The sequence below is a fragment of the Peromyscus maniculatus genome, chromosome 4, assembly GCF_049852395.1.
Source record: "Peromyscus maniculatus bairdii isolate BWxNUB_F1_BW_parent chromosome 4, HU_Pman_BW_mat_3.1, whole genome shotgun sequence".
Classification (NCBI taxonomy): Eukaryota; Metazoa; Chordata; class Mammalia; order Rodentia; family Cricetidae; genus Peromyscus; species Peromyscus maniculatus.
The window spans coordinates 110,023,418-110,050,230 of record NC_134855.1 but is presented as its reverse complement, the minus strand read 5'-3'; the positions used below and the strand labels follow the sequence as shown (position 1 = coordinate 110,050,230).

At 48.3% G+C, this 26,813-nt stretch overlaps 1 protein-coding gene across 2 annotated transcripts in view; it reads left to right on the top strand.

Annotated features, from left to right (window-relative positions):
- Rassf2 (Ras association domain family member 2) overlaps window positions 1–10,304 on the top strand; it is a 39,628-nt gene extending 29,324 nt beyond the window's left edge. For both annotated transcript variants that reach the window (XM_016002512.3, XM_006983990.4), the window contains exons 8-11: window positions 1,510–1,561; window positions 2,178–2,299; window positions 4,587–4,684; window positions 6,361–10,304. In XM_016002512.3, the coding sequence (XP_015857998.1) occupies window positions 1,510–1,561; window positions 2,178–2,299; window positions 4,587–4,684; window positions 6,361–6,430 (342 nt within the window). In that variant the 3' untranslated portion in view covers window positions 6,431–10,304. The remainder of the gene's footprint in view (window positions 1–1,509; window positions 1,562–2,177; window positions 2,300–4,586; window positions 4,685–6,360) is intronic.
- Window positions 10,305–26,813: the final 16,509 nt, after the last annotated feature.

The following is a 26,813-nucleotide window of genomic DNA, read 5'->3' as shown; positions in this document are numbered from 1 at the left end:
CACCAAGTATTGCTTATTTACTTGTAGCGCAAAGCCTAATTGCTCGTAATAATAAAAACCTGGAGGCAGATATGGGGTAAATGCTGAAAGACAAAGGAGCAAGCCACGGCCACCTCTTACCTCGTCAGCTCCTCAGCCTGAAAAAGGGGTTGAGCTCCTGTCTCCTGCCTTATATTCCTCTCTCCATCCAGTCATATCACTTCCTGTCTCCACCTCCCTAGTACTGGGATTAAAGGCACGAGCTTCCCGTGTTCTGAGGATTAAAGATGTGAGCCTCCACCACTTGGCTCTGTTTCTCTTTTAGATTTGTGTAACCCGGGTTGGCCTTGAACTCCTGATCTTCCTGCTTCCTCCTTCCAAGTGCTGGGATTAAAGGTGTGTGCCACCACTACCTGGCCTCTAAGGTTAACTAGTGGCTAGCTCTGCCCTCTGATCTCCAGGAAAGCTTGCTTTGTTAGAGCACAAACAAAATATCACCACATTTACTTGTTTGTTTGTTTGTTTGAGAAGAGACTTCACTATATTGCCCAGATTGGCCTAAAGAGAGCCTATGGCTTTAGCCTCCTGACTGGCTGGGACAATATGTATGAGCCCAGCTAGTATTCTTTTTCTTTTTTTTCCCCCCCCCAATGATTTTATTTTTATCTATATGGTTAGGTCTTTTTTGTGTTGCTAGGACCCAAATCCAAGTCCTCACACTGAGCGACAAACACCCTCAGCCCTTGTATTCCTGTGTTCTTAATTGTTTATTTATTATCTGTGTATGCTTGTGCCATGGTGTGTGTGTTTGGGGGGCGTGTGCCACGATGCGTCTGCAGAAGTCAGGCGACAGCTCTGTGGAGTCCATTCTCCCCACTTCCACTTTTTATAGTCTCCAGGGATCAAGCTGGGGTTGTCAGGCTTACGTGGCGAGCGCCCTTGCCCATTAGCTGTCTGACTGACTAGAGTTTTCTTTCTCATGGAACCAGTGCAACCTAGGACACTAGGCTCTGAGTTTGGGTCCCCTGGCACCACCTGCCAGGTGGCTGAGTGGGGCAAGTTGCCTCACCCTTTCTGTGCCCCGGCTTTCTTATTTGTAGGAGGGTGGTGCCCACGTGTGATGGGATGCCATGGTATGAGATGAGCGAACACACGTTAAAAGTGTGTTAACTAAACCAGTCCAAAAGCTTGAAGTCTAAAATGCACCAACCTCAGAACCTGTGTGAGCAATGACGTGACTCAGTCGTCATCTCGGGTCTCAGGTTTTTGTAGAGGGAAGTTAAACTGGTAAAACTCCTGCCCAAATCCCCACACCTGAAACATGTCTTCTCCCGAACATCGCGGGCGAAGGATGCTCCGATGCTATTATCTGGCGTGATTGACAGTTCCCTGCCTGTTGCGTGTCCTCCTGGGTTGTAAATAAAAGGCCCTGACTTTGCAGAAGCCCAGAGTCTGGTTTGGAGAGTGGACACAGAGGGAACGGCTCAAGGCTGGGATGTTTCACTGAATTGTTTTTTGTTCTCGATTCAGATTGAGAATTCGGCAGAGGAGTTTGCTCTGTACGTGGTCCATACTAGCGGTGGTGAGTCTGAAGAGCACAGTACACTTCAGATCCTTCAATTAACTCAAAATAGCAAGCTCAAAACAAAAGCCTCTATTCCATGGGTGATGTTTCCTAAAATTCTAAATGCTGTTTGTCTCCAAGCCTGGTGGGCGGTAATACTAAATCCCTAAACTTAACTGCCTATTAGAAAATGAACTGGATTTTCTCTAGAGACAGATGCCCAGTTCCTCCTGAGTGGCATCTTCCAGAGGGTCTGAGGCATGGTAGTGTATGGTGGGGGTGGGGAGCAGGGGGACTAGTATGTATTATATGGGGGGGGTTAGTGTGTGGGGGGAGCTAGTGTATATGGGGGAGCAAGTGTGTATGGGGGAGCTAGTGGGGGGAGGCTGGTGTGTGTGTGGGAGCTAGTGTGTATATGTATGGGGGGCTGGTGTGGGGGGAGCTAGTGTGTGTGGGGGGTATTATGTGTATGGAGAAGGCTACTTTTAACAACAGATGGTGAGTAGTTCATCCCAACACAGTCTGACTTGTGTGGCCGCATCTCCTAAGTTGCCTGTCCCCTTTGGAGCCCTGAACTGGCCACCATTCCTGGTAAGAAAGGTCTTGCATTCAACCTTGATGGTGTTGTTTTCAGAGAAGCAGAAGCTGAAGAACTCCGACTACCCCCTGATCGCCCGCATCCTCCAGGGCCCGTGTGAACAGGTCTCCAAAGTCTTCCTGATGGAGAAGGACCAGGTGGAGGAGGTCACCTATGATGTGAGTCCCTTGTGGTTGGTGGTCTGCCCTCAACAGCAGGGGTGGGGGTGGGGCGAGGAGACTTACTGGTTACAGCATGATCTTTTTTCTTATTTTACATTTACATTTTTTATTTTATTTTCCAACCACAGATTTCCCCCTCTCGTCCCTCTTCCCATTCCCCCCCCAGGACCCCCCCCCCCAAACCTGCCCATTCCCTCCTCCAAAAGGGTAAGGCCTCCCATGGGGAGTCAGCAGAGCTTGGTACATTCAGTTGAGGCAGGTCCAAGCCCTCTCCACTGCATCAAGGGTGAGCAAGGCGTCCCGCCATTGGTAATGGGCTCCAGAAAGCCAGCTCAGCAGCATGACTTTTAACCAGAGCTCCGGCTCCTGAGGCTGCCCTGCTTTGATATCGGGTTCTTTTGATAGCCTCGGAGGGTGGGCCCTGTGGGGATTGTTAGAGGATTGCATTTCTTGAGCCTCCCCAGGGTGCTGGAGTTCTGAGAGCTGGGAAGCATGCTCCCAACACCAAGGACTCAGCAGGGAATTTCTTTTCTCGGGTGTTAGTTGATACAGTAACAGGCACCCCCAAATCCAAGTACCTTATCACCTTGACCGTTTTCCTCACGATTCTGCAGCCCTGGGCTAGGCTCTGGGGTGTGAGTTTGTATCTTATTCAGACCCCCCTGAAGGGCAGCGGCTCCCTGGGCTCTCCTCCCCACAGGTAGGTGATGAGGAGCATAAGAAACTAGGACGGGGGCTGGGGAGATGGCTCCGTGGGTAAAGAGCTGCGCATGTGTGAGGAGCTGAGTTCGAATCCCCAGGCCCCACGCATATCTAGTTGTGGCAGCAGGTGCTCTACAGTGAGGTGGGAGGTGGAGGCAGGAGACTCCCCAGGGGTCTCCTCACCTCTTGGGTCTCCTAGCTTGTCACAGACAGTGGCAAACAACGAAGAGACTGTCTCAGACAAGGTGAGAGATGAGGTTTTCCTCTGACCTGCACACCATGTGCGTGCCGGCCCTTTACTTGAACACCTGTGCTCACACACGTGCACTTGTGTGCACGTTTACACACACAGTTTTGAAATTTTCAAAAGAAAAAAACTCGTTCAAACCATGGAAACTCATTTGAAGCTCCCGCTGAGATTGAGAGTGTGCCAAGTCTACAAGAATTCCAGTGCCCCCCCCCCCCCAAAGCGACCCGGGCAAGTTCAGCACTTGTCGGGTGGAGGAATACCTGGAGGAGAGTTGAGAGAGCAGGGCAGGGTTGGTTTTGGTTGGTTGGTTGGGTTTGGTTGTTGTGTTTTGGGTTTTGTTTGTTTGTTTGGTTTTGGTTTTTTCAAGACAGGGTTTCTCTGTGTAGCCCTGGCTGTCCTGGAACTCGCTCTGTAGACTAGGCTGGGTTCAAACTCAGAGATCTGCCTGCCTCTGCCTCCCCAGTGCTGGGATTAAAGGCAAGCACCACCACCACCCAGCTATTTTGTTGTTGTTGTTGTTGTTGTTTGTTTGGCTGGGGAGGGAAAACTGTTCCTTTGACTCTCTGGAGCCAGTCAGTTGCCTGAAGCAAGTGCCTGTTTGGATACCCAGAGACTGGAGACTGAATCTGGGCTGTGATGACGCCTCATACCCTCTGGGGAGAACAAAGCAGTTCACTTAGGTCTTCTTTGGGCTTTGATTTGTTGCAGTCTGGGGATGGAATTTAGAGCCTACCTCCACCCTGCCAGCCCCAGGAGGGAAGAGAGCCCATCCCCACCCCACCCCCACCCCAGCCACACTCCCAGCCCTCCACCCCCACCCCCACCCCACCCCCAGCCACACTCCCAGCCCTAGGAGGGAATAGAGCTCATCCGCACCCCCACCTTCACCCCCCCACCCTCACCCCCACCCCCAGCTACACTCCCAGCCCTCCACCCCCACCCCAGCCACACTCCCAGCCCTCCATCCCCACCCCCAGCTACACTCCCATCCCAAGGAGGGAATAGAGCCCATCCCCATCCCCATCCCCACCCCACCCCCGCCCCCAGCCACGTTCCCAGCCCTAGGAGCTCTTTCTCTGAGTCAGTATATGAAAGGAAAGTACTTTTCTGTTTGAAGTCACCGGAGTTGTGGCTCACAATAATGAAATGGAAACTGAGAAGTGCCAAGATGGAATCATGTAGATGCAGGCTTCTTCGAGCAGACTTGACCAGCCTGGGGGTAGAAGGAGGAAATCCTGGCTTAGTGGGGAAATAGAGTTCTGAAGACTTTGTGCCTAGAGGAAAGCGACGGCAAAACTTTTCATAACAACAGGATTTGATCCCCCTCCCCAGGTGGCCCAGTACATAAAGTTTGAGATGCCGGTCCTTAAAAGCTTCATTCAGAAACTCCAGGAGGAAGAGGACCGGGAGGTGGAGAAGCTGATGCGCAGGTGAGCACAGCGTTGGGGGGAGCCTGGGTTTCAGGTCCCCCGGCCCCCCCCCCCCCCCCCGCCTCCCCCGTTAGCTGCCTTGTGGGGACTGGTGCCCGCGGGCTGCCCACTGACAGACCAGACCTCAGACAGGGACATGAGCGCCGGGTTCTGTTTCCCACTTTTCTGTCAGCTGCTTATTGGGTATGAGATCGCTACTATCCTTTCCTTTTATGAAAGAACTCTGGGAAAGAATGCGTTGCCTTCAAATCTCTTTGGAATCTGGATTTAGAAAAGGGAGGTCCCTTTCTCTTGGGTCTTACTCTATTGTCTGTTTCTGTAACCAAACACTCAGGGCTGGGTAATTTAAAAAGAAAAGAGATGTATTTAGCTCACAGTTCTGGTGTGAGGTTTACAGGACACACACGGCCCACATCTGCTTGGCTTTGGTGAGGGACTTATGGCAGATGGTGTGGTAATGATAACCACACATGAGACAGGAAGCTAGAGAGGGACTTGGGGTGAGCTTTTTATAAGAACTTGTTATTTGAAGAACTAACTGGAGTCCTGTGAGACTATGTTAATTCGACTCTTACCCAACATCACCATGTGGAGACCAGGCTCGGGAGGAGGCACGGTCAGACAATGGCGTGGTGCTGTCACAGCAGGGTGACGAGGCTCCCAGAAGGAAGTTGGCATTCCCTCAGATGAGGCTCAGAGTCTGAGGTTATTTGAGGACAAAGTCTGGAGGTCATTTGAGGGTCCACACAGGTTCTGCATGTCCCAAAGGGGTGCAGGCAAAGAATGCTAAGACACAGATACTCTGGGAACCTTAGGAGCAGAGACGGCCTGAGCTGCCCACTCTAAAATCCTTCCCATCCTTTTTCCCTTTGGTTGTGTTCTTCTGGAAATTTCATTTGGCTTGAAGAGTTCAGCAAACTTCTTTCTGGGAGGAATCGATGATTTCATTTTAGTCACAGAGTAGACTGCCTTTTTGTGGATATAATAGAAGGTCGTTAATCTGGTGTTGGAGGATAAAGCCAAATATTTATTTCCTGTTTTCACTAATGACATTTTATTGAACACTTACTGTGTCCTAGACTTTAACATAGCTTTTGCTGTATAGTACAAACTCCAAGCATGAGGAGTAGGCCCCCTGGGCCCTGTACCATGATGCCCACTCCTGGGGTGCCCTAGCTTAGGAACATTGTGGGAAACTGAAGTCACCCACCAGCCATGAAGCTGTGTGTTCAGTAGTTGTTGACGGCCTCTTCTGCAAGAGCAGGCACTGGTGTAGGCAGTCCCGTCTGAGGTTACCATTTTGATAGGCTCCCCTAAAAAGTGAAACACTGGTAATTTTGTGTGGTCCAGCCTTGAGTAAGGTCCATGAGATACCCTGCATATGGAGTACTGTGCACAGTGCCTCCAGCATAGTAAGCACTCAGTGGGCCCTGGCTCTGTCGCTGTTGGTATCTTCGTGTTCCTAGCCACCATTTGCCGCACTTTGTAACCATAGTAAAAGAGACTAATTTGGAATTGACCTCTTTCCCAGGCATTCTAGTGTGAAGTGGGTGTAAGTGGTCAGTGATGAGAGCTCAGAGGCAGGGTGGTTGGGCTCTGGTGTTGCTTGGGTGGTGGGGGAGGCACAAGAGGTGGAGTGTAGACTGCCATCTACTTCAAGCTGCTCTTGTTCCCAGGTACACTGTGCTCCGGCTAATGATTCGGCAGAGGCTGGAGGAGATAGCAGAGACGCCCGAGACTATCTGAGCCACAAGGAACAAGGGAAATCCAGACACCCCAGGGGCGGCTGCTGACCTGAAAAGACCCATGGGAAGCTAGGCACTGTCCTTCCACACGAACCTCTGCAGCGCCCCCCAAAAGCCAGCATGGATCCCTGGAGTAGGACGCAGAAGCTGCAGACAGCTCCCGATCTCTGGATCCCTGCTCTCCTTCCTTTCATGCTCAAGAGCTTTCATTCCTAGGAGGACCCGCAGTGTGTGTTCACATACCTGAGTATTTGTGTGTGTGTGTGCTCACATACCTGAGTGTGTGTTTGTGCTCACATACCTGGGTGTATGTGTGTACACACACGTGTATGTGTATGTGTACTTATTATGTCCATATGCCTCTCTGATGTCTTCACATGCAATTAAATTCCAAGCAGCCAGCACGGGTGCCATGAGGCCGGCAGACATGCTGCTCCTGGGCAGGAAGAGTAGAGGAATAGCTAAGGCTTTTTTTTTTGCCTCTTCGAGTGCCAACAGCAGTCACCCGTATCTGCCATGTTTGAAATGGAGGATTCCGCAGGCTCACCATTTGGAATGTCTGAAGGTTTGTAGCAGAGATTCCCCCCATTTGCCAGGAAGGATGGGTGACGGTGAGACCCTTGGGATTTGGTGAAGTGACAGCGCCATGCCCTTGGGGCAAGTCCAGGGAATCGGAAAAGTGAGTTTTTGCACTGGAAAGGTTGTCGTTGGAGATAGCACCATGAATGTCCTCTGCTGTGTGGACACCTGGGAAAAATGGCTTCTGCCTCTGTTCTTGGCATTTGGATGCTTCTGGGTGTTTCTGCTCTCTCAGTGGCCACTCCAGTTCTTGGGGTCCTCCTTGGCTTGAAGAAACAACTTCTGAAACAAAAGTGTCCGGAGTGCATACAACTCTGACCTGCTCATGTGTCAGGGCTGGGTGTGTACTGAGATAAATGGCATCCAGAAGTTTCTAAGCACCGGGTGGGAATGGGGGGAGGCTGAAGGGAAGGAGAGAGGCCACCTGCTGAAATGACAGGGGCCTTCAAGCCCGGCACACCACCACATCAGTGAGAATTGTCCCCGCACGGAGTTGGGGCTTTGCGTTGGAAGCTAACTCGTCATTCCTTCTGGCCTCCGCACACTTGCAAGCTCCTTCACCTTATACATGGAGATGGACTCCGAGAATGAAGACGCGTCCTGTTGTTGAATCAACAGAGGGATCAAGGAAGTTCTCTGGGGAGTCCCATGAAGTGTGGACAGAGAGGACAGTGCTCACTTAGCCTCTGAGCAGCCATGCTGCTGATTTTTAAACATCAGCCTCATTGGCAGAATGGGCAGGAGGGATGGCCCTGTGCACCCTCCATTAGCGACACTGTCAGGGAGCGAGCTGGCCGCTTGTGTGGCTTGTGCCATTTGAGGTGGGACAGACAGATGCTAGGAGCTCGGTGCTGGTCTATGAAATGCAACCAAGCAAGATGAGCAGCGTGTAACGCAGGCATCTCTGAGCCTCACTGCCACAAAGTGCCCTTCCCTATCTGCCCTCAAGAAAGCTCTAGAAGCGGAGCAGTTGAGGGGCCGAGGGCCCCTGACCAGAGTGCCTTTTAAGGAAGGTGGACCTCTGCAACAGACCCATTGCTGTGTAAGTGTGTTGCTGTTCTCCACCCTCCTTAGAAGGTCTCACTGGGCTTTCAAATGATGGCTTGTGGCCGGCCGTTTTGCTGGATGTCGCTTAGCAACCTAGCTCCTCTGCCGGGGTAGCACCATCCATCCTATGGGCAGTGTGATGGAGACCCAGAGCGCCTTAGTCTCAGTCATACACTCCAGTGGACATGAGCAAAGCACAAAATTAGGGGCAGGGGAAGCAGCTTCCCCTATAATCAGAAGCTTCGGTGGACTTCAGTAAAACATAGAACTCTGCAGGGAGCTGGGGTCCTTTATTACAGATGAAGAGCAGCTTTGCAGACATGAATATTTGAGAAAATGATTTGGATAATTTCCCTTGCAGTTATTTTTATCTTGAATCTTCAGAGCCTATACTGCCCCATACTTCTCCTTTGGGAGCTAGGGGGCTTTCCACAGAGCACTGACTCTTACTGGAAAAGGATTTCTGGTTTATAAAGGTTCTTTGTGATCCTGTTAATTTGTGACTGTTGGAGAGTGTTGGGTTGCCAGGTTCTCCAAGAAGGTGCTGCCAAGGTGATGACTTTTAAAGTGTGGGGTTCAGAAAGAAAGTTGGGGTACATATCCACTAACCCATCTTGGCCCATCCCCTAGAATCATTTCTCACATCCATATAGCTGATCAAGAATTTTAGGAACTTGGCTGGGGATGTGGCTGGGTGGTAGAGCACTTACTTAGCATGTGAGAAGCCAACCTCCGTCTCTAGTACCACAAGAAAAAAGCAGCTGGGTATGGCCCCGTGGTAGAGGGATTAGTGTGTTAGGACCTGGTTTCCGACTCCAGCACCAAGCGCCACCCCACCCCATGAACTTTGGAAACCTTTAAAATAGCCGCAGCTAAACAGACCTCTACGGTGGCGACTGGATTTTCTCACCGGTGCCACTTGGCTTCGAGGCCTTGAACCTCAAGACTGATTCGTGTAGGTTTATGTAATTGTGTGCAATGAACCTGAAATCCTGTGGAATAAAAGACCGATGCATGGGGGCGGGGGGAGTTAATCCAACTTGTGAAAAGTGATTTGGCCTCCTCTGCACTCCTTTTTCCCCTGAAAAGGCTTATGTTACAAGGCGGTCACGTGAAGAGGACACCCGACTCCGTCTGAGTGGGGTGGGGAAGTCATGCACAGGCTCACGTTCTCGGCGACCACACTGGTGGGAAGGTGACGGCTCATAGCAGGTGCGGGTGTTCGTTGGAAAGGGGCCTAAAGCACACACACCACCAGCCTGCCTGGGCTGCTGGTGAAGGGCACACTGCTAACACTGGACAGACAGCAGCCCAGGCTGGGGAGAGAGCCTCAAGAGGACGTAGAGCCCAAGCCAAGATGTTGGTCTGAGTCACGATGTTCTGAGAAGAAATATTTGCACCCTTCTCCTTTCCTAACTATTTCTAGAAACTTCCAGATAAAGACATTTTATCATTTTATCTGTGGCATATGATCATCTTCCAAAATCTGTTGTCCATGCAAAAACAGCTTGGCAGGGATTATGTTTTGTGGGGTTATTTGGTGTCAGGAGGGTAGACGGAGAATCTGGCCGAACGGCAAGCACACTCAAGAAATACCAGCTCTTAGAAAATGACAGGAACAGTAAAACCTCAAAACAAAACCCATAGTTTATTTGAAGCTTTGTAACATGGAGAACTTGGGGATCAGGGATACATTTCCAAGCAAGAAATATGGCCGGTGACCAAAGGAGCCGTAGTGTCCCACAGCAGAAGGCCGCACTGAACTCACTCCCACGGGCTGCCTGCTTTGAAGTTTTCACTTGGGTTGTTTTCTGTCAAGTCTGGCTTCGGCCAGATGGGAGGGCATCGGAGAGAGGAGACCCCGGGTGACATCCCTTCCTTCAGACATAATTGAAAGTGTTCACCAAGTCTTGGGGTACAGCTCCCTCCCCTCCTCCTGCTCCCATTACACTGAGCACTGAGGTGCTTAACTGAACTTTTGGAAAAGCCTCAATCTCCAGGCTGCTGGCTTTTGGGGTTCCTTCTAGTATTCCTTCAGGTTTCCTCTTAGTTGTGTGGAGTCTTTTTTTCTTTGTCATAACTCGCCTATTAGGAATGAATGGTACACGACTTGGTTCAACCGTGGGTTCTGAACTAATAAACAGATGTTCGTAGGGCCTCAGTGGTTTTGTAACCTTTTATTGAAGACAAAATTTTTTTTTAATGCACCTGACTTAGACCTTATTTAAATAAAGCCGTTTTAGAAGAAAGTCCCTGTGGATTCCGTCTGTAGGTCTTAGGAGGGGAATTCTGCATCTAGAGGTCCTGTTGTAAGGTGGAGGGTGTGTCTTGGGAGGGGAACTCTGCATCTGGAGGTTGGTTATAAAGTGAAAGCTCACTTCAGCTCCTAAGCCAAGTTCCTACCCCCGGGTTTTGTGGTTTGAATGTGCCCAGACTTAGCTGTAATGTTTTAGTTCATTTGGGGTTGCTATAACAAAATAGCAGAGAACTAGAAGCTTATGAAAACTCATAGCTCATATTCTGGAGCCTATAAGGTCTACAAGCATGGCGTCAGCGCCTTTGTGATGTATGATGAGATCAGATAGCAAGACAGAGAAAACATGATAGAGCTCCGTTTTACAGGTTTGTTCTGTTTTGTCGGTGTTGGGAGTTGAACTCAGCCTTGTGCATGCTAAGTACAAAATCGTTCCTACAATAGCCCACAATCCTACACACCGTGAGCAGATTATTCCGTTCACCAGGGCAGAGTTCTGATGACCCATCACCTCACAGCAGTTCTGCCACTGGGGACAAAGTGAATTTGGGGAACACATTCAAACCACTGACTGTTTTGGATCAGAAGAAAACCATGTGTATTCTTCTGTGAGTCTAGTTGAGGTCACTGGACACCGAGTGTGGTAGAAGAGCCGGGACCTGCCGCATAGTGGGGCTGGATTTCACCCTGAGGGCATCCCGGCTCATTAGGATCCTGAATGAACCTGTTCTGCAAACCAGGCCGTGGGGACCGACCCTGCTTCATTGGAAGCACCCACTGAGTGGTCTCCAGGAGCATGGTCTCAGACTGCCACCTGAGTTCCACTCTGGTGAAGCTCTGAGTGCACCATGGCTGGAGGCAGTTGTCCACTTGGCTAGGCCATAGTCCAAGATGTTTGAGCAAATGCTAGATGTTGTTGTGAGTTTTTTCTTTTGTTGGTTGGTTTTTGTCTTTTAGGTGAATTTAACATTTAAATCAGTAGACTTGGAGTAGATTACCCTCCACAATGAGGATGGGCCTCATCAAAGCAAATGGAATCCTTAAAAAAAAAAAGACTAAGTCTCCAAGGAAGAAGTAGTTCTGCTTTCAACCTGTCCTGTACTTCCAACTTGAACTGTAACTTCAGCTGCATAAGCAAGTGCCTTAACACATCTCTTCTCCGTGTGTGTGTGTGTGTGTGTGTGTGATACAGTCAGATCGCTCTATCTGCAGTTCCGTGTCATTGGATTCAACCAACTGTGGGTTGAAAGTAGGCGTTTATTTATTTATTTATTTTTAATTCCACGAGTTTGTCATGTGCTCTACGGCATCTGAGTGAACGCAGCGGTCGTGGGCGTGGCCGGCCACAGTGCCTGTGTTTCCCAGTTCCTCGGTCCTGCTCCAGCCAGCGCTCATTTCAACACTGGTTGGCTTGTGTCCTGTTCCACTAATTCCTTGTGAGTTCACACACACACACACACACACACACACACACACACACACACACACGCACACACTTTGTTCTGTCTCTATAGAGACTCCTGACTAATGCAGAGGGGAAGGATGCTTGGTTGGTTTATAAAGCTTGAACATGTGATCCGCAGTTGTCTTCCTGGGGAAACCTGGTCAGGAAGGATCAGAATTACCATATTTGTTCTCTAGAACAAGAAAACAACCAAGAAAGGATTTTAATGATGTTTCCTCAAAATGCAGCAGATTTTTATGCTGCATGTCACAGGGGTGTTGGTGACATAGAGAAGAGACAAGTAGTTGGTTTGGGGTCTCACAAAGATCCAGGCACACAGTAGGTCTCATAAAAGTCAGTGTCTAGATCATCCAGCAAATATCAGCAACCTGCAAGGGAACCGGCGGCTCTTGCTGTGCTTTGTGGAAATGGGTTTGATCTGGTGTCGTGCTGTCCGTCTCACATGCTGGGTAGTTCCTACCCAGTGCAGTTCTGAGTTCAAGACTCTACTGGTAGATCCGAGATGCACCTCCGTAAGTTACTGGGATGCTTAAGGATAAGCAAACGCTACTCAAAACTGAACTTGGGTCAAATCGCCATCGCTACTTTCCCTTCAAAGTGACCCAAAACCAAAACGATCTCCCTCCAAAACCATCAGCACTGATGATTCAAAAACACATGTGATTTACATATACACTCACTCTATATAAGTGACACATTACTAATACATATTTATAAATTGTGTTATATTTACAAGTTTTAAAACTGTAGGCACATTGGTAGGAACCACATGGGAAATGAGCAGCTAAGCTTATCATCCTAGTCATCACTGAATGGACACAACTTTTATCAATTATACCTCAATAAAACTGGTTTGCTATACGGTATGAAATGGTTGCTACAGTAGCATTGATTAACACATCCATCATCATGCAGTTGCCACATTGAATGTTTTGGGGGCGGGGTTGTAATGTAAGGACACTTTGGTTCTACTTTCCCAGCGAATTTCAAGTAAACAATGCAGTATTAACAACCACACTCCACAATTAACAACCACAGTTAACACCATGTTGAATTCTAGAATTGACGAATCTTTTTAAATATATCAATTAATTAATTTTATGTGTATGGGCATTTTATCTGCATCTCTATATAAGCACCCTGTGCATGCCTGGTGCCTTCAGAGGTCAGTAAGGAGCGTTGGGTCCCCTGGAGGTGGAGTTACAGACGGTTGTGAGCTGCCATGTGTGTCCTGGGAATCTAACCCACGACCTCTGGAAGAGCAGCCAGTGCTCTTAGCCACTGAGTTGATCTTCTAAATGATAGCTTCTATCCTGACCTTTTGGATGGGACACTAAAAGCCACATGCAACAGAAGCAAACACCTGGAACGCTGTGTGACTACATGGAGCTGAAAAGCTTCCCCACAGAAAAATGAAAAGACACCCACGGGATGAGTGGAGACTTTTGCAAAACACGTATCTGACAAGAGGTCAGTGTCCCGAGTGTCACTCCACAACTCTTGACCCTGAATGTCCCCTGATAGTTACTAAAGCCCCTCTGAGTTGCCATGGTTCCCCCAACCCACACCTGCATAACCGTCTGGGGTCAGCAGTACCAAGGCAGAGCACCCCGGTCTTCTGGAAGGGTAACTGAAGCCAAGATTGGGGCAGAAGGAACAGGACAGCGTGGGTGTGCCCAATTAATGGAAGGTGATTATGTCTCAGAGATGTCTGGGGTTTAATTTGGGGAAGAAACTGTTGAGAACTCCCACACATACCCAATAACTGTCTGGTACATTCAAAAGCTTTGATCCAAAATGATCCTGGGTAAAGATCTAAAGATGAGGACTATATGTGAGAAACATAATTTTGGTTAAAGTTCCATAATCAGATTTTGGCAATCACACAAATTGACACCAAAATTACATAGTTTGGCCCAAAGCTCTTGAACAAAACAAACCAGAAGTAACAACATCTAGGACCCAGTAAAAGAAACCAGAAAGTATAGGCTGAGTCTAATTGTCTAGAGATGAAGCAAAGGAAACATTAAATGAATTTTCAAAGTTGCTAAAACAATGGGAATGTATAAAATATATTGTATTTCTAGGTACAGAATCTAATATAAGAGGAGAAAATAAAATTGAAAAATGGAAAAATAGACTTTGTCCACAGATTAGAAACGTAGCAGGCTCCCCAAATTTATCTCTAGACTCAGGTAACCTCAGTATCCCAAGGAAGTAAGACCTCCTCTCCCTTGCATTGCTTTTCATCGGGGTGTCTGTCACGGCAGCAGGAAGGAAACCAGAGCAGTTCCCATGGAAAGTGAGAAAAGAGCATGCTCAGTACACATGCAGGCAGATATGTAAACGTCCATGAAAACAATGACCGTGAAAACAAAAGCATAGTGGTGGAGTTATGTTTTCTTTAGGTTTCTATTATGTGAGCTTTTACATAAAATTTCGTGTTTACTAAGTCCAAAGATGTGGATCTCTCTCTCTCTCTCTCTCTCTCTCTCTCTCTCTCTCTCTCTCTCTCTCTCTCTCTCTCTCTCTCTCTCTCTCACACACACACACACACACACACACACACACACACACTATTTTAAAAAAATTAAAGAGAACGAGGCGCAGAAGTAATGTTCCACTGACTGACCAAGCCCTCTTGTGGGGGAATTCTGGCTATTGTGGATCTTGCACATAGACCACTCCATGCTCCCCCATCCCACACAGGCACCAGAGACCTGGGCTACGAGTTCAAGAACCGGGTGAGAGTTGAGAGATAGTGGCAGTGATGATTATTTCTGGACTGACTCAGACAATTATCAGATAGAATTAATAATTGCCTCAGATGCTTTTTCTGGTGCCTGCTCAGAGTATATACACTAAACCAATAACACATGACATGAAAATTACCCAGCTGACTGATCTTAAAATGCCCACAGAATTCCCCACCCTCAAAACCTCAAGGATCCTGAAAAATCCACGTAAATCCTCATGTTAGTGTTTTCGAGCTTCAGTGAGTAACAGAATCAACAGGAACTTGCCCCTTAGCCTGCTGGGCCACAGCAGTTCCTCATTCTGCAGAGGGGTGGGTGGAGATTTGCATCTCTCTCTTGGAGTTCTCACGAGATGGTGGTGTTTAGGTCAGCATACTCTTGTGATACTCTGTATGAATCTGAGGCACACATTGCCATCACCTGGGCAGTTTCTAAAAATGCCGATGGCTATAGTACATATAAGAGATTCAGATTCTATTTGGGGGTGTGTGTGGCTCCTAAGGCTGGTCTTCTTTTGTTTTTAAAAGCACACGCATGTGTGTGTGTGTATTCTGTATGCGGTTTGTGTGCAGTGTATGAGTGTGTCTGTGTATATGATGTAGGTTCGTGTGTGTGTGAGTGTGTGTGTGTGTGTGTTCTGTATGCGGTTTGTGTGCAGTGTATAAGTGTGTCTGTGTATATGATGTAGGTTCATGTGTGTGTGTGTGTGTGTGTGTGTATTCTGTATGCGGTTTGTGTGCAGTGTATGAGTGTGTCTGTATATGATGTAGGTTTGTGTGTGTGTGTGTGTATTCTGTATGCGGTTTGTGTGCAGTGTATGAGTGTGTCTGTATATGATGTAGGTTTGTGTGTGTGTGTGTGTGTGTGTGTGTGTGTGTGTGTATTCTGTATGCGGTTTGTGTGCAGTGTATGAGTGTGTCTGTATATGATGTAGGTTTGTGTGTGTGTGTGTGTGTGTGTGTGTGTGTGTGTGTGTATTCTGTATGCGGTTTGTGTGCAGTGTATGAGTGTGTCTGTGTATATGATGTAGGTTCGTGTGTGTGTGTGTGTGTGTGTGTGTGTGTGTGTGTGCAGATGCATGACTATTCCCATATCAAAGGAAGATGTTCAGGGTCCTTGCAGCAGGCTTTCTAATACAATTCCTCATACAATTTCTGATCTAATTCCTGTCAAGCTTTACTCTTGCCTGTATGCCTATATGCACTAAGCTTGAGAACCACGTCACCAAACAATCCTATAAGCTTCCAAATCCAAATCCAGACAGCCCTAAGCAATAATGCATCATCCCATGCAAAACACTGAGACATGATATACGAAAACAACACTAAGCTGTAGACTCCTATTATTCAACCCTACATGACCCCAAAGAATCCTAAAAGATCCTAGATGACCCCTAGTGGCCAAAACTCTTAGACAGAAACAGGGAAAGGAGGAAGGAAGAAAGGAAGGAAGGAAGGAAGGGAGAAGAAAGGAAAGAAGGAAGAGAAGAAAGAAAGAAAGGAAGGAAGGAAGGAAGGAAGGAAGGAAGGAAGGAAGGAAGGAAGGAAGGAAGGAAGGAAGGAAGGAAGGAAGGAAGGAGAAAGAAAGAATCTAAATTCTCTAGCCAACTCCACGTAAATGTCCCAGCCCCAGGGGTCCTGTTGCTTCCCACCTTCTGGACGGTCACTGTGCTGCTCTCTGACTTTGCTGCCCCTCAAACATGCCAAACACCCCTGCTTTCAGGATTGGAAAGCCACTCCCTCTTTCTGGAACTATCTTTCCCAGCTCATCACAAGCTTGTCTCCTTTCTGATGGAGCACAACTCTGGCTGGTGATATTCCTGGACTGAGCTTAGCCATCAGCCTCAGTTACTGTCCGCTTTCATTTTCTTCAAAGCAGTTCACTGCCTGAATTTGTTGATGTGTTCACTTTCTGCTAAAAATATAGACTCCATGAGGACGACCCAAATACCTTGAGTGGTACCTGGCCTTTGTCAGGCACTGTGATATATGTGTAAGGAATGAATTTCCAGATATATCTTAAGCACAAAGACCTTGAAACTTCAAGCTTCAGTATTAACAAGGCCAGCATCCTAATCCAAATTCTCCAGCAACCTTAATCCCTTCTAAAATGATCTTAGCTGGAAAGATGGCTCAGCAGTTAAGAACTCTTGCAGAAGACCCAGGTTCGATTCCCAGCTCCCACATAGTGGCTCACAATCATCTGCAACTCCAGTTCCAGAGGCTCTGATAATTTTTGCTGACCTCCACAGGCACCAGGCATGCATGTGGTGTGCAGACAAGCATGCAGGAAAAACACCCACACAAGATACCCACAAAATCTTACTAAAACTTTTTAAAAAATGACCTTAGATCATCTCAAACTATCCAGTGTGCCATAATCACTCCAAATAATCTTAAATCCTTTATGACACTGAACTACCCCAAGTGAACCCCAAGACTTAAACAATCTTAAAGATTCTGAAGAGGTGTAAATCACAAAAAAAAAAAAAAAAAAAAAACAAGCAGGAAAATGAAAAAGGAAGGAGGGAGGGTCAAATCCTTCCAAGGACAGACCCCCTAGTGACCTGACTTCCTCCAACAAGGCCCCAATCCTTGAAGTTTCTACCACTTTCCAACAGGACGGACTGGCAGCCAAACCTTGTACAGATGACCTTTGGGCAACAGGTAAGATCCAACCCATAACACTGCTCTAGCACAGAGCTTTAATACCTTGGATATGAAAAACAAATCTTGACTGATCATGTTAAAATGTTGACTGAGATCCATCACATCTGGTGAGGGCCTTGAGATCTGTGCTACCAAGCTTCCGGTGGCTAGGAGCTGGTGGGCCACAGAACACATGTTAACAGCAAGCCTGGAAGCTCAATATACCTGAGTGATGCTAAGACATTCCTAAGAAAACTAAAACCTGAACTACAAGATCCCAGACAACTCAAAAAAGTCTGAGGTTTCTGGGATGATCTTCAAATCTTTCAGTTCAAAATTATTCCACATGACCCTAAAACTACCGGGAATAGCCTTGAACCCTAAGGATCCTATAGACTCTTTTAGATCTTATCCTACACCTGCCCATAAAGTTTCAGGTTTATGTGAATGACTCTAAAGTCCAATAGTTAAAAAAAAAAAAAAAAAAAAACCCAAAGGCCCAAGAGATCTTAAATGCACCTAAAATTATCACACCACCCAGAACTGTAATTGTTTAAAAATTACCCCTCAACCTCAAATGACTCTAAGCAGCTTCAATGAAGCCAGAGTCTCAACTGTTATGATTTGGTTCCTAAACACATTCCAAAGGCCCCCACACTAAAGGGTTGTGGCACTATTTGGCGGGGGAGGGGGGAGGCGGGGCAAGTAGGTCAATATCTGCTTGATGCAGATGTTGAGACCCAGGATACCACATGATGAGTTCTGATGTTCTGCCTCATTCCAGGCCTCAGAGCAGGAGAACCAACCAGCCATAGATTGGGCCCTCTGAAACCAGGAACTCAAATAACAACTTCATCATTTTAGGTTGTTTATCTCAGGGATGTTGCCATAGTGACTGGCAAGCAATTTTCCAGTCTCAAGGATGCTAAAGCTAACAACTTCAAAGACTTGGACATTAATGACTCAAGAATCCTCAGCTCCAACATGAAATGGAGTAGCCATCTTGACAACGGCCTGTCATCACTTCCTATGACTGAACACATTCATGCCTTCAAGCAAAGCTCTGATTATATTCTTTGACTTTAATTGTGCTTAGGGATCTATTGCCCCTGAAGACCCTGAATTCCCAATGATGGTGGATTAATGTATGATTGACCTCAACTTCCCCCTGCCCCAATACCAACAAATTTAAGGCCTAATTAACCATGAACTAATTACTAAACTAAATTCCATAAGCCCACATACACCCTGCTGAGAGCCCTAACCTACATTGCCTTCTTAATGACAGATTGCCCTCATAAAGAATTCTGATGACATAAGAGCCACAGAGATGCTCAAGGCCGTCCCAGCTCCAAAGCTCGACTCTGATCCCAAGGCAGTCTAGTGAGCTTAAAGTTAACTCTAAACTTTATCCAACACTTAAAGTAGCATGGGATAGTCCAAGCCTGATGCCCCTGATGAAGACGGTCATACTCCACTTTAATACTCCTTCCCCTAAGCAGGGCTGTGGGTGTGGACCGGGTCTGCAGCATGGGTACAGCTGCTTAAAGTAGTAGTTTATCCGAGGTAAATAATTCAACTCTTCTGCACGTCTGTAAACTTACTTTAGCATCATTTCTTCATCTCAGAATTTCTTGGATGTCCTAAAATAATACCCACCTCCACTCCAGGTGATATTCCAAATCCTTTTTCCCCCCCCTCAAGACAGGGTTTCTCTAAGTAGTCCCAGGTGTCCTGGAACTCATTCTGTAGACCAGGCTGGCCTCAAAAGCAGAGATCTGCCTGCTTCTGTCTTCAAGCACTAGAATAAAAGGCGTGTATCATCACGTCTGGTTTGACACTACACATATTTATTTAGGGTCCTCCTAAATAATTCTGGATATTTGGTCCCTCTTCGTCTCACTTGCAAGGCCAGTCTCCCTATAGGATTCACAGGTCCCAGGGCTTGGACCTGATAGCTTTAGGGATGTTTTCCAGCTCACTGTGCTCTGGAAAACACAGAGTTGTTTGGGAAAGGTGAGGTTAGACATACAGAATGCCCTTGGTCAGCTGGCCCTTGTTCAGTGGACAAGAAAATGCACAACACGGGCAGGTCGGACCATAAACATCCTGGTGCGCACTGTAGTCCCAGCTCCTGGCTTCCCTTCTCAGGCAGCTCTCTCTTCCATTGTCAGCACACAATGCTGGGGCATTCCCCACGCAGCTGGGAAAGCTTGGGTTCTTCCCCCCACCCCGGAATTTGACATAAGGAACAATTAAGGTCCTGGGTATGGACACAAAAAAGGACCTTTACAGCATTGTCACCTCTGCAAAGACACGTGTCCCGGAGGAGGAGCCAGGCAGTGACTTAGAAGGCCGGCTTGCTCTTTGCAAGCATGAAGGACATGTCACAGTCACCCGTTTGCTTGTTCTCAACTAAGTGACTTGGTCCAGTCCGCCTCACCTCCCATGAGGTCCTTTCCAGTCCCGGGTTGGCTCTCCTGCCTGGAGGGGCCCAGCCATTGGTGCTTGTGGTTGCCTTCGAGCTCAGAGCCTGCAGGTAACTGCTAGACAGACTACTGACAGGTATTTCCTGAAGCCCTGGCTTCACCTTGTTCTGTGGGGGCCAAGCCAGTGTCTGGGCTCCGGCTCACCAGGCCTCCTTAGCCCATTCTGTGGAGCCCTAAGAGCAGAGTACAGGCCAGTAGCCTGACAGTGGCCTTCCTTCTCATGGATCGCAGCCGAGTCTCTTTTCTCCTGACTCACTTTGTAGCAGTACTGCTGGCAGTCTTTGGGAGCATGCGCTGCTGTCTACTTGCTGAGCAGCCCAGACCTTGGGGTGCTTCCAGTGAGCCTGGCGCTTCCTTACCTTCCTGGCTTCTGTCTGGTCCCGCTCATGTTTCCTAACTGTGGCTAAGGTACTGCTTGGTACCCAGGTGCCCATCTACTTTCCAGACCTCTCCTATTTCTGGACCCTTTACGGCTGCTTCCTTGCCCTTCTTTAATCTGCCTGGCTGTGGTCCCAGGACTGATCAGATTAGGAGTCTCTCTACCTTCCCTTCATCTCAACCCCCAGTGGCTTCCAGTTGTACCCAAGATGAATTTAGAACTCCTACATAGTCTTCAAGATCTCATCCTGGCCCCCAGCTGATCCTTGACACATCTTGCACACCTGTGATCTTGCTCCTCCATCTACCCACACCCCCACGGCAGGAGGAGATAGCAGATCTTGGCATGACCAACTAATTCCACTTCGTTCTCACTTCCCAGGACTCAGCCCATCTTGACAGCCCAGTTAATGCCTCCCGTCCCCAGGAACTCTTCTCACTGGGTGTACCGCGATCGTGGCAAGTACCTGTAATCCCAGCACCCGGGCGGGATGTGAGGTCGGAGGATAGCGAGACCAGGCTACATAGTGCGTTTGAAGCTAGCCCAAGACGCACTGTGAGGCTATTCCAGACAATCAGAACAACCAAACACCCCCATGCAGTCAGCATTGCAGCCCAACCCAGCCCTTTCTCAGGCATCCTTCACACATTGCTCCTCCATCCATGCAGCTGTAGAACTTCGCTTATTATCCATTCCTTTCTCTGTAGAAAGAGAATCCATCCCGGAAAACAGAGCTTTCTCTATTTTGTTCACTGCTGTATTCCCTCTGTTCACCTTTCTTATCTATGCTGAAGGAGTGAGTGGTTTTCCCAATGGAATGAGCTCACATGGCCACTGATTTCTGGATGAACTCACCCAAGGATCTGCGGGCTTAGAAACAGGCTTCTCTTGGTGGGATGGAATTCAAGTACACACATGCCTTGGTGGGGGGACCTCTCCCTGTGGCTCCTGGGTAAGAGTTTATCAGAGTTCTTTCTTCTGTTTCCCGTCACTCCATCATGCCTGTGCCACCCAGCCAGTTCCACTGGACCATCGCGAGGCTTTAGTGAGTGTCACAGCGCTCTATGGTGGCGTCACAATGCTCCGTGTGAACTCACAATGTGAACTGTGTTACCACACTGCTGCATTTCTGCCACCACGACATCTCACCCTGACAGCTCGAAGCTGAATGGTGACATCACGGCGTTCTATTGTGCCATTCAATGCTCCATTGTGATGTCATAATGTGGCCTTGTGTTATCACATTGCCCCTGTGTGCCATCACCATGCTGCACGTTAACATGACTGTGAACCAGTGTGCCACTGTGACATCCCAACGCAAGGGTCCCATCACAATACTGTATTGTGACGTCATTGTGCTAAGTTGTGACATCTTGGAGCACCTCCCTCTTTCTTATTCCCTTTGGGATTTTGGGTGATGGATGGATGTGTGAGGCAGTGTATGTGTCTTACGGACATCCTTCACATCAATTTCTGACCATGAAGGACCTCCCAACTGATGTTCTTCCAGCATTCACCAGGGAAGTCTAAAGAACTCATCTCCAGAGGGCACCTGTGGAGGCAGGGTACTACAGCGCCTCCTGGCCCTACTTCCTATCCTGGTGGCTCTGGGAGAGTTTCATGGTCATTGTCTATCCCGAGAAGGATTTGGAGCTAAGGAAAGATTAGCCTCTCTTTCAACCTGGTTAGATCTGATGGCTTATGAAAATGAAAAAAAAGAGAGAGACAAAGAAAGAAAGAAAGAAAGAAAGAAAGAAAGAAAGAAAGAAAGAAAAAGGAAGGAAGAAGGAAGGAAAGAAAGAAAGGAAGGAAGGAAGGAAGAAAGAAAGAAAGAAAGAAAGAAAGAAAAAAAGAAAGAAAAAAAGGAAGAAAAAAAGGAAGAAAAAAAAGAGAGAGAAAGAGAACTCCTTGGAAGGCATCTTTCCAGCAGTCTATCACCTGTGAAAGCAGCTGGAGTTGGGCGGTGTTAGGACGCCCCCTGGTGGTGATGATATACCATAACAGCTATTCCTCAGCTCTAGCAGGGCAGGCCAAGTTGGGTGGGAAGAGAGATGTGGGGTGTGTGTGTGTGTGTGTGTGTGTGTGTGTGTGTGTGTGTGTTAGTATTTTTTTTTTTTTTTTTTTTGGTTTTTCGAGACAGGGTTTCTCTGTGTAGCTTTGCGCCTTTTCCTGGAACTCACTTGGTAGCCCAGGCTGGCCTCGAACTCACAGAGATCCGCCTGCCTCTGCCTCCCGAGTGCTGGGATTAAAGGCGTGCGCCACCACCGCCCGGCTGTGTGTTAGTATTTTTATTTTTATTTTTTGTTCCCCATCTGAGACAAGATTTCTCCGTGTATCCCTGGTTGTCTGGGAACTCACTCTGTAGACCAGGAACTCACTCTGTAGACCAGGCTGACCTCAAACTTAAAGAGATTCATCTACCTCTGCCTCTGAGTGCTGGGATTAAAGGTGTGCACCACCACCACCTGGCACCCTAGTACTTCTGATTGTAGCCCAGGTTAGCCACATTTTCTACCTCGATGCCCTTACTTGGTTTGTACATTTGTTCCATAGCGCCTTGCATAAGATAAGAGGAAAGATGTGATCGCTTCCTACCTTGGAGCTATGCTTTCCCAAACTTAGTGGTTTTGGACACAGTTTGTATCCATTTCTGGTGCATTTTGCACTTTGGTATTTTCCCTTCCTTCCTTCCTTATTAATTTCCTTCCTCCCTCCCTTCCTTCCTCCCTCCCTTCCTTCCTCCCTCCCTCTTTTCCTCCCTCCCTCCCTTTCTCCCTCCCTCCCTTCCTAAAGTTGAGACAAGGGCCAGGTGGTCATAGTGCACACCTTTAATCCTAGCACTTAGGAGGCAGAGATAGGCAGATAGATCTCTGTGAGTTTGAGGCCAGCCTGGTCTACAGAGTGAGTTTCAGGACAGCCAAGGCTACACAGAGAAACCCTGTCTCAAAAAACCAATGACTGAATAAATAAGTGAATACATTTGAGACAAGGCTTCACTATGTCACTTTGGATGACCTGGAACTCACCATGGAGACCAGGCATCTGCCTCTGCCTCCTGAGTGCTGGGGTTAAGTGTGTGCATCACCCCCCCACCCCCCCCACCCCCGCCCAGCTCTTTTGATGTTTCCTGAGCCAGAATTCTCAGGTTGAAAATCTTTATTCCCTTCATTGTGAGTCTATGCCATCCACCTCCATTTCTTCATCAGCCTAATGGGTATAGCATTTGTTCTCATCCTGTGGGGGCTGCGTAGAGACACTTAGTGTTGGCCTCCTCCACTGGAAGCGACTACCCCTGTTGCTATTGGTTTTACTTAGACTAAAATCCTCACAAAACTCTGGAAAGACGCCAGAGTTATTGAAAAGCCGGGCTGAGGGGACAGCTCATTGGCCAGGCAGGCATGAGGACCTGAGGTCGATCACCGAAACCCGTGTGAAAAAAGGCTGGGCCTGGCGGTAAATGCTTGCGATCCCAGTGCCAGGGAGGCAGAGGCGGGCAGAGCTCTGTGGCACATTGGCCAGTCAGTTGAGCCTGGTTGGTGAGGTCCAGGCCAGTGAGAGATCCTATCTCACACAGGAGAGAGAGTGGTGCCTGAAGGAAGACATTGGAGGTTGACCTCTGACCTCCACGTGCTCATAGTAGCATATGTGAGCTAGCACGTGCATGCACACACACACACACACACACACACACACACACACGCGCGCACACGCACACGCACACGCACACACACACGCACACACACATGCACACACGCACACACTAAAAACACAAGTTAATAAGACCTGTTATTTATGAGTAAGCATCAGTACCTATGAGGGATGCTTTCGGAGTGGGTGTTTGTTTTCGAGATGGCTGGGGACAAATGGTCCTCAGCAGGGGCTCTGTCTTGTCCACCTCTAACTTCCTTAACCACCCCTTGGTTTTGAGAACCTCAGTATTCTTCTGTGTGGGGACACCAAAACACAGAATTTCCCCCTCTTGAAAGGACGTGGATGAGATAGGATCTGGGCTCATCTTGACAGATTCATATGACCCTACCCATGGGGCCTGACCTCCAAACACTCTTTCAGAGGAGCTGGGAGTGCTGAGGTGCATGGAGACTCACGGGGGGATGGGCGCCTCCACGCTCGTCTCTCAAGGTTTTAGACACATATGGAAAATCCCCTCCTCTGAACTCAGTCCCTGTCTTCTCAGTCAGTGCCTAGTTGGGCAGTGATGTCACCTCTAGTCTATTCCCAGGCAAAGGCTTGTGTTCAGAGTCATCACCCTGCACAGGACAGGAGCTGCTGGGCCAGCTGCAGCTTCTCCCCGGGGGCTCCGACTTTCCTCTCTCTCTCTTTGTTCGGTGGGTTTCCTTTCTGGCTAGCCCCTGATCTTACCAATATCAGGAAGCAGTGACAAAGGCTGGAGCCAGGGTGTCCTTCAGCTGGCCCCCACAGTGCCTTGGTGTGCTGGAGACTTGAGAACAATGGCGTTTGAGAAAGTCTGCCTTCTGTTTCCTCAGGACGGACACCTTCATCTTCACCTCCTGTTTGGACTGAAGCGGTTTCGCTCGGTTCTCTGGCAGAGACGCCCACTGGAATTCTTGCCTGGAGGAATGAGGCTTCCCAGTACCAAGGTATAGGATAAGCACAGGAGAAGGACTCTGCTAAGAATCCGGGAGACAGGCTGTGAACTTGAATTTCCCTGTGTGATTTTCTTCAAAACAAAAGGACAGAGGGCAAGGCCGGCCAAGCCTTGCTTTTCCTCTATGTATCTGTAGACAGCTTTCTAAGATCCCCTATCCATGCGCTCTGTCAGATCTCCTCAGCACTCTAGTCCCACCCGGGGACCACAGCAGAAGCCTCTGCCTGTCTCTGTCTCTGCCTGTCTCTGTCTCTGCCTGTCTCTGTCTCTGCTCTGTCTGGAGTGTGAAGCAGCCCAGAACCACTTTACCTTGTAGCAGGCTTGCTGGTGGGTAAGGCTCCCTTGCTCCTGGCTGGGCAAAGCCTGAGGTGTGTTCCGCATTCTCTCAAGGGTCTTCCTGCAGCATGATGTCCCCTCCTCCTGGTGCTCCCGCACGGAGCATTTGCATTTGAACTCTGCCTCAGGCTTGGCGGTGGGGCAGACCCCAGCTTGTATCCTCGCTGTTGGTAAGCTTGGGTTTTGAATGTAGTGATAAAGGACAGAAGATGATTCTATTCATGACAAGAATGGATTGAACAACGTGGAGAGTTCCTCTAAGACTGAGCAAAGAATAAAGTCATGTGTGGTCCCAACAGACAGTATTTGGAGGGACTCCTGGGAGTCCCAGCCACGTTTTTTATTCAGATCCGGGCATGACCTATGACAGAGGTCAGAAGTCATCTCAGCCTGCTCTTCAGCTAGCCTGCCAGGTCTCACTCAACCAGCAGGGCCTCCATGATGGAGAAGGAGCCCAGAGTTTTCCCTGAGAGGCTGCCTCAGATAGAGAGGGCCAACAAGTAGGAGGACCAGGCACACTACCATGACAGAGAGCATCCTTTGCATCTGGCATCTCCAAACCTTTGGGCAGGGCTCCCGCCATCCTCACTCTCCTGCTTTGGGTGGGGGGAGGGCAGGCACACAGGCAGAGGTGTCTCCTCCCCCTCTCCACCTCCACACCCTTGATGGGAGATTCCAGCAGCTCTTCCAGACTTCCTGGTGAGGAGTAGAAAGCAATAAAGTTTATTAAAAAGAGAACAAGCAGCAAGCAAAATGGCCCCACAAGGAAAGGTGCTTGCCACCAATCCTGAAGATCTGAGTTCGAATCTTCAGAACCTGCAATATGAGAGGAACGAACGACTCCCTCAGGTCTCCCTCAAGTTGAGTTCTTATCTCCACATGCATGCTGTGTCATGTGCATACTGCACACACACACACACACACACACACACACACACACACACACACACACACACAAGCATATACACACACACAATAAATAAGTAAATAAATGAATGTAAATTTTTTTTTTTTCCAAGACAAGTTTTCTCTGGGTAACAGCTCTGGCTGTCCTGGATCTCATTCTGTAGACCAGGCTGGCCTCGAACTCATAGAGACCCACCTGCCTCTGCCTCCCAAGTGCTGGGATTAAAGGTGTATGCCACCACCACCTGGCTAGAATGTAAAAGACTTTTAAAAGGAGGAAACAAAATGTGATAGAAGCATAAAAAAGAACAAAAGAGTGCGTGTGGGTTTGAAGCCTGTGTTCCTGCTGATGGTCAGTGGTGCCTGGATCACCGAGCCTCAGGCTCCCCTCTTCTGTAAGATGGGCTGTTTTTACTAGGGTCCACCTGGTGGGTTGTTGTGTGAATGAAGCAAACTCCTCTTGCCTCGTAGAAGAAACCCTGGCACATAGTATTCACTCAATAAACCTGGCAGCTCTCTTTGCCATTTTCAAAGCAGTAACATCTGCGTTGTTAAATATTTTGTTTTCATTTGTCACATTAAAGTTTTTATAAAATTGTTACTCTCTCTCTCTTAGCAAAGTTTTTATAAAAAGTGTTTCTCTAGAGAGAGACAAACAGACGGACAGACAGACAGATAGTATCTCTTTTGCTCTTCTGTTGGTTGCCACTGTGCTGTGTCACCAGGCTAGCTGGCTTTTGAGCTCCCAGGGGTACCACTGTCCCACTTCCATCTCATGTAGAGATACTGGGAACAAGGACACACACTACCATGCCGGATGTTTAGATGTGTTCTGGGTATTTGAACCCAGGTCCTCATGTTTGCATGGTAACTGTTTTACCCACTGAGCCATCTCCTC